At 58.7% G+C, this 12,532-nt stretch overlaps 2 protein-coding genes across 4 annotated transcripts; both read left to right on the forward strand.

Annotated features, from left to right (window-relative positions):
* Positions 1–3,908: 3,908 nt before the first annotated feature.
* Positions 3,909–4,837, forward strand: S100a14 (S100 calcium binding protein A14). 2 transcript variants are annotated; one of them, XM_026413006.1, is made up of 3 exons: positions 3,909–3,938; positions 4,344–4,490; positions 4,700–4,837. In XM_026413006.1, exons 1-3 carry the CDS (start codon positions 3,909–3,911, stop codon positions 4,835–4,837), a joined length of 315 nt encoding a protein of 104 aa, XP_026268791.1. The 2 variants fall into 2 exon arrangements, with proteins under 2 accessions (XP_026268791.1, XP_026268792.1); XM_026413007.1 differs by lacking the exon at positions 4,344–4,490.
* Positions 4,838–6,502: 1,665 nt separating this feature from the next.
* Positions 6,503–12,239, forward strand: S100a16 (S100 calcium binding protein A16). 2 transcript variants are annotated; one of them, XM_026412942.2, is made up of 3 exons: positions 6,503–6,667; positions 11,132–11,309; positions 11,539–12,239. In XM_026412942.2, exons 2-3 carry the CDS (start codon positions 11,157–11,159, stop codon positions 11,695–11,697), a joined length of 312 nt encoding a protein of 103 aa, XP_026268727.1. In that variant the 5' UTR covers positions 6,503–6,667; positions 11,132–11,156; the 3' UTR covers positions 11,698–12,239. The 2 variants fall into 2 exon arrangements, with proteins under 2 accessions (XP_026268727.1, XP_026268728.1); XM_026412943.2 differs by lacking the exon at positions 6,503–6,667 and adding an exon at positions 10,351–10,531.
* The last annotated feature ends 293 nt before the right edge of the window (positions 12,240–12,532 follow it).

The raw sequence follows: 12,532 nt of genomic DNA on the forward strand, positions 1-12,532 counted from the left end.
GGCCCTGTCTCAAAAGAAAAAATAAGAGGGACTGGGGATGTAGCTCAGGGGTACAGCATATCTGAATTCAATCCCCAGTCTAAAATAAAAATAAAAACCTAAGAAGTAAAAAAATAGGTAAGTAGATAAGTGGTTGATGAATAAATATGTGAAAGATGCAGAGATCTGGTTTCTATCCTACCAGGTGTCTCCTGGGGCTCAGTTGCACAGTTATAACCCCAGTTTTCCCTATCCTATCCCTAGAGTTTGTCCCAGGATGATAATGACAGCAGCGAGCAGGTGTCACTGGCTTACGATATGTCAGGCATAGGCTGAACATGTTACCGAAATTATTTTAGTTAATTTTCACAACTTTTTTTTTTTTTTTTTTGGTACTGGGGAGTGAACCCAGGGGCACTCAACCACTGAGCCACACCCCAGCCCTTTTTTTGTATTTTTATTTAGAGACAGGGTCTCACTGAGTTGCTTAGGGCATCACTAAGGTGCTGAGGCTGGCTTTGAACTCACCATCCTCCTGCCTCAGCCTCCCGAGCTGCTGGGATCACAGGTGGGAGTCAACATGTACAGCTAATTTTCACAACTTCCTTCCTTCCTTCCTTCCTTCCTTCCTTCCTTCCTTCCTTCCTTCCTTCCTTCCTTCCTTTCTCCCTCCCTCCCTCCCTCCCTTCCTCCCTCCCTCCCTCCCTCCCTCCCTCCCTTCCTTCCTTTCGCAGTACTAGGGATTGAGAGAGACATGGTCTCACTAAGTTGCCTAGGCTGGCTTCAAACCTGTGATCTTTCTACTTCAACCTTCTGAATAGCTGGGACTTTAAGTGTGTACTACTACACCCCACGAGGTAGGTAATATTTTTAAGTCTTATATTCAAGATGAGGATATGAGCTTGGGTTCAGGGACTCGAGAGACTGAGGCAGGAGGATCCCAAGTTGGAGGCCAGCCTCAGCAACTTAGTGAGATCCTGTCTGCAAAAAAAAAAAAAAAAAAAAAAAAAAACCCACAAAAAAACAAAAAGAAAAAAAGGAGGCTGTGGATGTGGCTCAAGCGGTAGCATGCTCGCCTGGCATGCACGGGGTGCTGGGTTCGATCCTTAGCACCACATAAAAATAAAATAAAGATGTTATGTCCACTGAAAACTAAATAAATAAATATTAAAAATTCTCTCTCTCAAAAAAAAAAAAAAGAAAGGACTGGGACTGTACCTCAGTAGTAAAGGGTCCCAGAACCCAAAAAAAAGGTGATGGATTTTTAGAGAGGTTAAATCACAAAGACAAGGACAAGCAGAACTGGGTTGAAATTCCAGAGCCCCTGGTTTACCAGAGTCCTCCGTGGGTAGGCCCCGGGAACACTAGACCTCAGATCCCAGCCTCCCTCCACCGCAGCGGGCACGCAGAGGAGGGACTGGTGAGGTAGGGCGTGGGGGGCCATGGTACTGAAGGAAGCAGAACCTCCGACAGTGCTGCTGCCTTCCCGGTTCGCATTGGCCTGAGGGGCATGCGGTGTGCTTTACCGGCCACCAGAGAGAGCAGAGGCGGGCCAGTCAGCAGCACGGCCTCCTAGGGCTGCCTCTGCTGTACCTGCAGGTGCCCATGTGGGGCAGCTCGTAGCCCAGAAAAACACTGAGGCTGAGACAAGCTCCTGATCATACACCCCAAAAAGAGGATCCCCGATGAAGACGTCACGTCGAAGGAGCACCAGACGGAGACCTCAGAGACTTCCTGGCTGGAGGGGCCATGGGCAAAGACATTCTAGGAGGGACCTCAGATGGACTCCTCAGGGAAGCTCTCAGATGGAGAGACCCTGGAAGGGGGTCCCTGAATCCAAGTCCTTTGGACACCCTTGTGGAAGGGCCTCGAGTTACAGAGGGCCCTCATCAAGGCTGAAAGTTCAGGAGAAGTTGACCCAGGGAGGTGGGGAAAGGGCTCTGAGTCCCACCCCATCTCTGCCCTGATCCACACCGGACCCACTGCCTGTCTTGAATTCCCTCCCCATGACTTTAGGTTCCAGGCCCCTGAGCCTGGGAAGGTCAGGAGGGACATTTGGGTTGGGCTCAGTTCCCAGAAGTACAGTGAAGGCTCTCTGGGGTGGCATCCTGGGTACTGGGTTAGAGGGCATGGGTTGCTGTGGAGCTGGGGGGCTAGGAGGGCGTGGGATTCTGAGGGAGGGACGGACTTGCAGCCCGAGTAGTTTGGAGAGGTTGTGAGCTGCCATCTGGGCCCTGCATATTTGCAGTCTGGGCTGCTGAGGGAGCTGACAGGAAGTCAGTCAATGCTCTCTGTGGCTCTCTACCAGGCTCTGCCCCTCCTCCTCCTCCTCCTCCTCCTCCTCCTCCTCCTCCTCCTCCTCCTCCTCCTCTTCTTCTTCTTCTTCTTCTTCTTCTTTTTGGTGCTAGGAATTAAATCCAGGGGTGCTTAACCACATCCAAAGCCCTATATTGTATTTATTTAGAGACAGGGTCTCATCGAATTGCTTAGTGCCTCGCTTTTGCTGAGGCTGGCTTTGAACTGGGGATTCTCCTGTCTCCGCCTCTGGAGCTGCTGGGATTACAGGCCTGCGCCACAGCACCTGGCATCCCCAGTCCTTATTTATACTTTATTTAGAGATAGGGTCTCACTAAGTTGTTTAGGGTCTTGCTAAACTGCTGAGGTGGGCTTTGAATTCAAAATCCTCCTGCCTCAGCCTCTGGAGCTGCTGGGATTACAGGGGTGTACATCACCCCCGTCCTAGGCTGCTGACCTTCTTTGGTCCTTCCTCCTGACTCTTCATTCATGTCTCAGCCATCAGGACTGGGAGTGGCTGGGCTCTGGGGTCTGGGTAGGCTTGAGGGTCCCTATCCCTATTGGCTTTGGTTGGGAAGTCGGGCAGAGAGAGAGGTATCTCAAAAGTACAGGGAGGGGGCTGGGGTGGTGGCTCAGCACAGTGCTCACCTCACACATGGGAGACCCTGGGTTCCATCCTCAGCACCACATAAAAATAAATGAGTGAAATGAGGGTACATGTCCAACTACAACTAAAAAATAAATATTAAAAAAAAAGGTACAGGGAGGCTCCCTGCAGACCTCTTTCAAGTTCTACATCTACCTTCATTCTCCAAACCTCACATCAGCCCCTGCTTCTCTTTCTTCCCTGGCTACTAATGGAGACCCGCTCTGATCCTCGCGGTTCCCCCAGGTCATCCCACCTCCCTGGCGTGGCTCTCCAAGTCCCCCTTCCCTTCCTCCCCCACCTTCCTTCCCTGTCTCCCTGTGACTCTGCCTGCTGATCTGGGGCCAGGGGTGTCCCAGCCCCAGCCCTCCAGGGCTCCCTCCTCGTGGCAGGGGTGGGGACTGGCTCTGGAGCTCTGGCCCATGGAGGGTGGGGCCCACACAGCTGGCTCCCAGCCCAGGCTGCTGCAAGAGCTGGGGTGGCTCTGAGGCCCAGCCCCCTGCTCCCCTCCCTTCCCCCAGGTATAAGAGCCCAGCTGAGGTGAGCTGGCTCCTCCCGTCCAGTCTCAGCGGCTGCCAGCAGGTAAGGAAACCCAGGGCTTTTCTCCTGTACAGGGAGCACCCTGAGCCTCTCTTGCCTGAGTCTCCCAAGGGAGGGCTGGGGACTGGGTCCGGGAGCTCATGCGACTTGAGCATAAGTGGGTGGCTGGAGGTGTGAGACTGAGGTGAGACCTCTAAATGGGTCGGCTTGGGCACTGTGGCCTTATCTCCTGGGCCCTGGGCAGGGACTGGGTCTGTGTGGGGTTGCCTCTGACCCCGGGGGTGAGGCAGAAGATCTTGGGTGGAGCCAAAAGGGGTCATGGAGACAGAAAGCAGAAGTGTCCCCTGACCTCAGGTCCCCTCTCTCCAGGCAGATCATGATCCATCGGTTCTGCTGGGTCAGGCTCTAGGACGACAAGACTCACCAAGGGACAAGAGCTCCAGGCACCATGGGACAGTGTCGGTCAGCCAATGCTGAGGTGGGCCCCTCCGCTCTTGGCCTGTTTCCCTGTTCTTTCCCACCCCACGGACTTCTGCCCCTCACCTCGGCCTTGCCCTCCACCCAGACCTCGTCCGTGAGGCCTGAGATCCCTCCCTGAACCCCACACAAGGTGATGGGATGGACTCCTCCTGGGAAGAGGGTGTCTGCCCACGTGCTGCGACCCGTCCTGCCCGGGGATGGGGGTGGCCGGGAGGAAAGTCTTGCCCAACCCTTGGGTCAGGGCAGAAGCTGCTGGGGGCTGGGGTGCGGGTGAGGGAGAGGGACTGGGTCCTGGGCTCTGGAGCGGGCAGGGCCACCCCAGCTGTCTTCTGCCCTGCTGGCTTTACCCGAGCTCCCGGGCATCAGGAGCCTCCCTGATGTGCTTCACGTCTGCCGCCCGCAGGACGCCCAGGAGTTCAGTGAGGTGGAGAGGGCCATCGAGACCCTCATCAAGAACTTCCACCAGTACTCGGTGGAGGGCGGGAAGGAGACACTGACCTCCTCCGAGCTGCGGGACCTGGTCACCCAGCAGCTGCCGCACCTCATGCCGGTACCGAGGGGATGGACCCCACCCTCGTCAGTCCCCTGACTTCCCAAGCAAGCGCCTCACGACCCCACCCACACGGGCACTGGCCACCCCTAGCTTCCCCCGGGCCGGTGCCGGGCAGGCTCGGGTCCTGCTGTCCGCCCCTGGGCAGGGCGGGGTGGGAAGATCCCAGGCACTGTCTTGCTGAGCTGTGGCCTCTTCCCTCTGCCCAGAGCAACTGTGGGCTGGAAGAGAAAATCGCCAACCTGGGCAACTGTAACGACTCTAGACTGGAGTTCGGGAGCTTCTGGGAGCTAATTGGAGAAGCGGCCAAGAGCGTGAAGCTGGAGAGCCCTGTCCCAAGGAGCTGAGGACTTCTCCCTGGAATCTCTCAGGGGGGATACGGGGGAAAGGGGACCTTCAAGACTGTGGGCCTGGAAATCAAACTTCTCTCCATCACCCCCACCCTGTCCCCCAGCCTGTACCTTTCCTCATCTCTGCCAAGTTCAGGTTCACAGTAGCCCTCCCCAGGGTCTCTGAATACCTCCTTCCCGAGCTCTGTGGAGCTCTGTGGAGATGACGGGACCCAGAGACCCCGCCGGAGGGAAGCTCAGGGAGCAGGTGGGGACCAGGGAGGACAGGGAGGGGTAACAGTGGTGTAAGGGCCCAGTGATTTGATGGTGGGGAAAGGGCAGAGAAGCCGGGCTATGGGAAATGATTTGAAGAAGGGAGCTGGGGATATGGCTGGATATGGTACCCAAAAGGATCTCTGAGAACCTACCCCTCTCCATCTCCAAACGAAATTGTAGCTGTCTGTCCCAGGCTATCCCTTCCGGCCTCCAGCCCTGCCCCACCCTCCTCCCAAGACTCTGTCCCAGGGCTAGGGCAGGGGAGGAGGGAGAGCTTGAGGAAGAGGCTGGGAGGGTGTGACTGTGGGGAGAGGAGCAGCCGGGTGCGTGGGCATTTACAGAATGAGGGTTGTTTTGTATCATTTGATTAATAAAAAAATGGAAAAAAAATTAAAAGGTGTTGTCTTGATTGGACACTTGCCCTGGGATCCAGGGGTGAGGGATCCTTGGGGGCAGGTGGTAGAGTCATCGGTGGGACAGACCCGGGGAAGGAGAGCAGTTGCAGTGGAACTGACTGGGTGTGGCCTTCTCCCCAGGGATTTGGGTGAGGGTGGAAACAAGCCCAACCAGCCGGAGACCTGGTCCTCTCTGAGGCAGAGGCTCTGCCTTGTCCAGGAGCTGATCCTCCAGCAGGAGATGAGGGCCCAGGTGTGCACACCTGGGGAAAAGGACATGAACGCACGGCAAAGGGCTGAGATCCAGGCCGACCCGCCTGGGTTGAAGTCCCATCTCTGCCACTTACATCTGTGAAACTCTGGACACGCTTTTCGAGTGTGTCTCTCACCTGTAAAAAGGGGATAGGCACAGGATATAGGAGCGTCGGGAAGATCACGTGCAGCCCTTACAGACAGCCCAACACACAGATGCGGGCCCAGTGAGTGGAAGTCCCTGGGAGTGGGAGACAGTCCCCACCACAGGGAGGTGGAGCTGGCCAATTTCCTTGGGGACCTGGGGGATTCGCAGAGGAATCCTCTACCGTGCACGAGGGGTTTTGGGGTTGGGTCTCAGCAGAGGTGAGGATGCGCTGACCTGGAGAGGGAAGACCACAGCCCACCTCTGGTCCCCAGTGTCGACAGAAGTCAGGTGTTCTTCCTGACATCCAGACATCGAGGAAGCTTCTGTGGCCAGCTAGGCTGGACCGGAATGCTACCTGAACTTGTCTGTGGAGGGCCCCTGAAACTGGGCTCCCAGTGACCCAGGTCAGAAGGGCAGGTGACCGTCCTGCCCTGCCCTTCTCCACTCTGTCAGGTTCTGCTCAGGCCCTGTGGGGTGAGGAGGGTGGAGTTGGGGGAGCGCCAGGTTCCACCACTCCCTCTGGGGTGGCGGTCGAGGGGTGTGAAAAAAGGTGTGTATCCCTTTAACCAGGGCCCAACCCCAGGGCCAAGTTAAGAAGGAGCTCAGCCACTACCTCCCCACCGAGCCAGCTCAGCCAGGCAGGGCCGGGAGGGAGTGGGACAGATTCTGGGAGTGCAGCGGGGAGGAGTCCTGGCCGGGCTGAACGGGGGAGCTGTTGGCAGTGCCAGAGCCCAGGCCCCAGAACCCTGCAGGAGTGGAGGTGGATCGAGCAGGCAGGTGAGCACCCCAGATCCGGTCTGGGAGGTCTGGGGCTGCCCAAGGGACCCTGCAGGCTTGGGAGGCCAGGAGAAGGGGCAGTGAAGGGGGCCTGGGGACAGGGGACTTCCAGAGGCAGGGCAGGAAGAGGTTGTGTTAATTATTAACTTTTTCCAAAGGCCAGTTTGAGAATGAGGAGTCCTGCTGTGGCTGGGGGCTCCAGGGGGCCTCCAGAGGAGTGGGCAGGGTGGTGAGACCCTCCCTGGCCCAGCAGCTGCCTGGGCTCTTCTCCAGGGGCTGGGGCACCGGGCAGAACCCTGGGAGCCTTGCCCACAGCTGCTCGTCCCTCCCTGAACAGAAGGGACAAGTGTGTGTTGGTGGGGACGGTGGGGTGGTCAGATGTGGGACACAGGCCTCTCTGGGATCTGGGAGTTGTGTCCTGGGAGACTGAAAAGGACCCAGGAGGGTCCAGAGAGCCTCAGAGCCCAGGGAAGGAGGCAGGGGCCGAGGTGGCTTCTTTACCTGAAGACCATGGGCAGGTCCCGGATGCAGGCCCCGTGGTGCTCCGGGAGTTGTTCCTTGGGAGGGGCCTGGGTGAGGCCCTGGGGAAGCCTGGGAGCTCCCTGGAAAAGGGAGAGGGAAAGAAGCCAAGCCTTGAACCCGAAGCTTCTCCACCTTGGGACCCAGGCAGGTCCTGGCTTGACTGCCTTGGCTTGGCAGAGCCACCGGTGCTGTAGGAGCCTTGGCCTGCCTGGCCCAGCCGAGGTGGGGGTGAGGGCAGGGTGGAGGTGAGGTGGGTGCAGCCCTTCCCCAGCAAGTAGCGAAGCTCCCTGAGAGGTGAGGCCAGGTGCAGCGTTTGCGTGTGCGTGTGCGTGTGCGTGTGCGTGTGTGTGTGTGTGTCTGGGTTTGCACACGTGCCTGCACATGCCTCCAGCTTCACTCATCTGTAAGAAATTTCAAAGAAGTCCACAGTGTAGTGGTCTGAAAGCACAAGAGGGCAGAAGGTAAATGAGGTGCCCAAGCAAAGGGGATCCGTAAAGGCCGGGCCCCTGGCTTCTGTGTGTGCAACTGTGAATGAACCCTGTGAGGGTGGGAAGGGCTGAGGCAGGTCACCTGTGAGAACCGTGAACCTCAGGCCACTGAGAACACAGCAGAGAATGGACCTGTTGATTGAGGCTGGAGAAATTCTTTTGAAATACTTATTGCAAACACAGATTGCCTTCGCAGCCCTGTTCAGATTCCCAGCCCAGTTCTTCAACAGGCCTTCCCAGTGTACCCAGGGCACTTGGGCCAGAAGGAGTGAGTCAGGAAGGGAAGGCCTGCGGCTGGGACTAGGGCTCAGTGGGAGGGGGCCTAGCCAGCACAAAGCCCTGGGTTCCATCCCCAGCACCGAGTCCCTCTCTCCTGCAAAGAGAAAGAATGACTGAATGAGCACATGAGCAGAGAGCCTGCAGGAGTGTGAATAAGGGAGTGAGTGGTAGATGGGAAGCAGATGGAAGGAACTCAAAATGCCAGACTTGAGCTTGAGAACGGATAGACTCTGGAGAATCCCAGAGACGAGGGGACTAGGAGTTTGGGGACACAGCCCAATGCTTGGAAACAACGTAAGAGTCAGGAGTGTGTGCAGGGTGGCAAGAGGTGCACGTTGGGGCTGTGGTGGAGGTTCAGGGTTCCAGAATGAAGGGGACTGGTGGGGGGTGTCAGCAGACACGCGCGGGGGCGGGGCCAGAACCTGGGGGTGGGAGGGCGGGGCTGGCGTGGCTGAGATCCAGGGGATGGTGTCAGGGCAATTTGGGCTTTTGGAGAAGTCAGCAAGCTGGGCTCAGGTGGGCGGGGGTGGGAGGTGGGAGCCTGCGGGTTGCTCAGTGATGAATCAGCCACGGAGAAGACAGGGAGAAGGTGGGGGCCAGGGAGGGGCTCCTTGGAGGACACTGTCACCCTGACTCCCCCTGCCCACCATTCTCGGCCAAGATCTCTTGAGACAATGTGACTGCAGGGACCCCTTCCTGGCCACCCATCCTAAAGAGGGGCCCGAGGACAGCACAGCTGCCCTTCCCCCATACCTGGAGATAGGTCCAGAGGTGAGAGGATGGGCATCCGGAGGAGCAGGTGGCTATGGGCCGGGTGGGGTGGCAGATCCTGTCTCCTGGCCCCCAGGGGAGGGTGGGAGGCGGAGAATAATGACACGTGATGGTGACTGTCCCGCTCTGATAACCTGCCATCGGGAAAGAGCTTCAGAAAAGTGTTTGTCTCGATGGTTATCTCCGTGTGGTCCATTTTACCAGTAGACGGATAGACGGATGCGGGGGGGGGGGGGGGGGGGGCTGACTCCCGGGAGGAGGACCTGGAAGTGGAAGCCCCGGAAGGTTCCTCTCTGGCTTGCCCAGCCCACCTGAGAGCCAGAGGCGGAGTCTTCTTTTGGGTGCTCACCTGTGTCTTGCCTACTTGGCCCCTGCCGCAGGTAGGGTAGGGGTTGGGCATGGTGTTGAGGAAGAGCAGGCGGAGCTGCCTGTCTTTCCCTTCCCTCTCCCTGACTGCTCCCCACGGGATTCCCAGGGTAGGAACAGGTCTGAGGGGGTTAATTGTGGGAGGGGTCTCCACATGCTCTCCCTACTGCCCAGGCTTGTTGGGAGTGGGTGTGGCATCATCCTTCCGGGAATGGGTACCATTTCCAGAAACCCCAGGAGCTCTGGTCATGAGCTTGGGTACCTCCCACCCAAAAGCAGCGGAGCAGACAGATCGTGGTTGAAATTTTTTCCTCCTCTTTATTTGTGGAGGTCAGAGGATTTGTCTGAACGTCTTATTGAACCACACACTTAAATAAAGAGTACGGTTTCCTGCAGTGCTGGCCTTTTATGTCATCCGCCCAGCCGCAGACCAGAGTGGTCATGTGGGCGAGGGCAGGGGGAAGGGCAGGATTGCCTGCCCGAGAGGCCACGGACCCTTCTCCCTCTCAACTCTCCTTCCTTCTTCCTTCCTGGGCTGTTTCCTCCGGGTCTCACCCTTCCTTGAGATAAAGCTCCATCAGAGGAAAAGACTTGGAAAGTTAGCTGGGGGTCTGGGACACCTACGATCAGGGCTGAAAGGAGGTCCAACATTCATAGAATTATCTCCCGTGGGCCAGGCTCGGAGCCGAACAAGGCGGGTCAGGGGAGTCCGGGAGACCAGAAGAAGGGCTGTTGTGTCCCCCGAGGAAAAATCATTGTCCCCAGGTCTCTGCGTTCTGTGGTTTGGCTCAGGAAATGCAGCTGCTGCATATCAGGACACTATGCTTGCCCCAAGGACGGAGACCAGAGCTGTAGAGACAGTGGCCACACCAGTTAGTGGCTCCAGACAGGGCTGGGACAGTGAAGAGTCGGGGAGGAACGTGCCGAGGGCAGGGGTCAAGGCGGCGGGCCTCCAAGGGAGGCGTGGTTTGGGCCAGGCCAGAGTGATGGGCAGGCTCAGCTGGGTGGAGCAGGCCTGGCCATGGGCATGGGAGTAGGAAGGGCCACGAGGGTAGGGGAAAGCAGGTGGCGGGGCAGGAGGCTGCATTGTGGGGCCTAGAGAAGAGGACCCCCATTTCCCGTCCGCCTGCTCTGTGGCTGGGCCCCTCTCCCCTTGCCAGAGCCAGCTGAAGGCGGCTGGAGCTCATTCTTGGCCTTGAGGGTGGGGGGGTGTCTGATTTGCCTGGGTTGACTTGGGGGGGCTCTGGGCCTGGGCGGCGACTCACAGAGGAGACCCGCCTGCTCCCCTCATATCCTGTTATTCAGAAGGCTGTATCCGCCTGGAATGTGAGTGCCTTTTGTCCTTGGGTGAGGGGGTGACGCAAGTGGCCTCTGGCAGGCAGCTGTTGTGTCCAGGGTCCGGCTCCAGCGGGGGCAGAACAGCCTGGCTCCTCCTTAGGTAATGGGGTCAGGGGGCTTCCTTGGGTTCCGCTGTATGTTCTAGGGGTGGGTAGGAGGGCAGAGAGGCTGGCTGGGCGTGGCAGGGTGGTTGGGAGGCTGCCCAAAATCTGACGTGATGGGTCAGCATCTGGTCCTGCCCTGGAGATGGGCGGCGGGGGCCTGAGCCTCTGGATTCACTGCCTGGCAGCCTGGAGAAGGGCTTGGGGTGGGCTTCGGTTCGCATCCTAGCAGTTCTTAGCTGCTCTGCCCCCGGGCAGGGGCCCTCGGTGCTGGGTGAGGAGCAGGGTGGGAGGCCTGGGCAGTGGCCGTCCTCCTGGGAAAGGGAGCCTCTTGCTCTTACCAGGGCTGACACGCGGCGGGCAGCCAGTGCCCTGGGCTGGGGAAGGGCTGGAGAACCTGTCCAGGCGGTTGAGCGGGGGAGCACCTGGATCAGAGGAGCCGCATAGCTCTCGTTCCAGGGCCCACCCCCGCACCCCAGCACCCATGGTCCCCCCCTTTTTCCTGAGGACCAGTCATCCCTGGGGGCGCCAGGGCGCAGGGTGGGAGTAAGGGAGGAGGTTTGGCCTGTGGATGTCTTATCTCCCTTCCTCGGTACCAGGCCCCGGAGGAGCTGAGGCAGCGCAATGGCCGACTGCTACACGGACCTAGAGAAGGCGGTGGTGGTGCTGGTGGAGAACTTCTACAAATACGTGTCTAAGCACAGCCTGGTCAAGAACAAGATCAGCAAGAGCAGCTTCCGCAAGATGCTTCAGAAGGAGCTCAACCACATGCTGACGGTAAAGTCCCTGCCGTGGGTCCTGCCTCCCCCTTTCCTGCTGTGCCGGCTCTGTCCTTTGAGTTCCCCTGCAGCCCTGAGGCCCGGGTCTTCCCAGGGTGCCCAGGCCTCGCCCCCCCCCCCCAGCTCTGTTTGCATTTTCCCAGGGCAACAGCTGCCCAGGCTCTCTGGGGTTGCCACCCTCCCGTCCCTCAAAGCCACCCCCCACCCCATCCCTGGATCCTCTGCAGGACACGGGGAACCGAAAGGCTGCCGACAAGCTCATCCAGAACCTGGACGCTAACCACGACGGACGCATCAGCTTTGATGAGTACTGGACCTTGATAGGTGGCATCACCGGCCCCATCGCCAACCTGATCCGGCAGCAGGAGCAGCAGAGTAGCAGCTAAAGGCCCCGCCACCGTCCTCCAGGCCCCCGGAGCCCAGCCCTGTTCTCTTCCCAGGCTCCCTCCTTGACCCCGCTGCCCTCCCAGCCCCTCCTGGCTTCTCCCCCAGACCCTCTCCTTACCCTCGCTCAACAGGGGAAGGGGAGATGCCCGGGCCCCTTTGTGAATATCTCAGTGTGGGGGTGCTACCATGAGGGTCTCAGTCCCTGGAGCCAGCAGGCCCTGGGGCCCCCCCATGAGATCTCAATGCTGTTTGGGGACCCCAAGAGTTTCCTCACCTGTCCCGTCTGTTTATCCCTCCAGTGCCTGATGTTTGTGTCTGCCTCCTGCCTCCAGAGGTCGGCTTGCTGCTGAGGTCTCCCTGCTCCTGGTATTAGTAGTGGCAGAGACCTCTCCCTCCTCCACAGCCCTCAGCAGGGCCGAGAAGCATGTCTAGGGACCCCCCACCCCAGCTGCCTCTGTGTCTGGGATGATAAGCAGGGCTGAGCCCCCGCCCTCGGCGTAGCCACTAAAATGATGGTAATAAAGGCTGGATTTGGAGTTTGTATCCCTCTTCCCTGGTCCCTTGACGGCGTTCGTCAAACCCTTCGGTCTCCCTGAGATCCTCTCATGCCTGGGTGGTCTTTGCCCTCCACTCTGACCCAAGGGGGGACCTCACAGGCAGAGCAAGAGAGAAATGAGGATTCCTGGATCCTGGCACCTGCTGCCACCCTCCCTCCTGCTCCACCGAGGGCCGGAGGCCCAGTGTCCCTGTCTCCAGACTCAGATCCCTGTTCAGTTTCCAGGTGCAGAGGAGGTCTCCTTTCATCCTCACTGCGATTCCACAGGGGGCCAGACC

The sequence above is a fragment of the Urocitellus parryii genome, chromosome 11, assembly GCF_045843805.1.
Source record: "Urocitellus parryii isolate mUroPar1 chromosome 11, mUroPar1.hap1, whole genome shotgun sequence".
Lineage (NCBI taxonomy): Eukaryota > Metazoa > Chordata > Mammalia > Rodentia > Sciuridae > Urocitellus > Urocitellus parryii.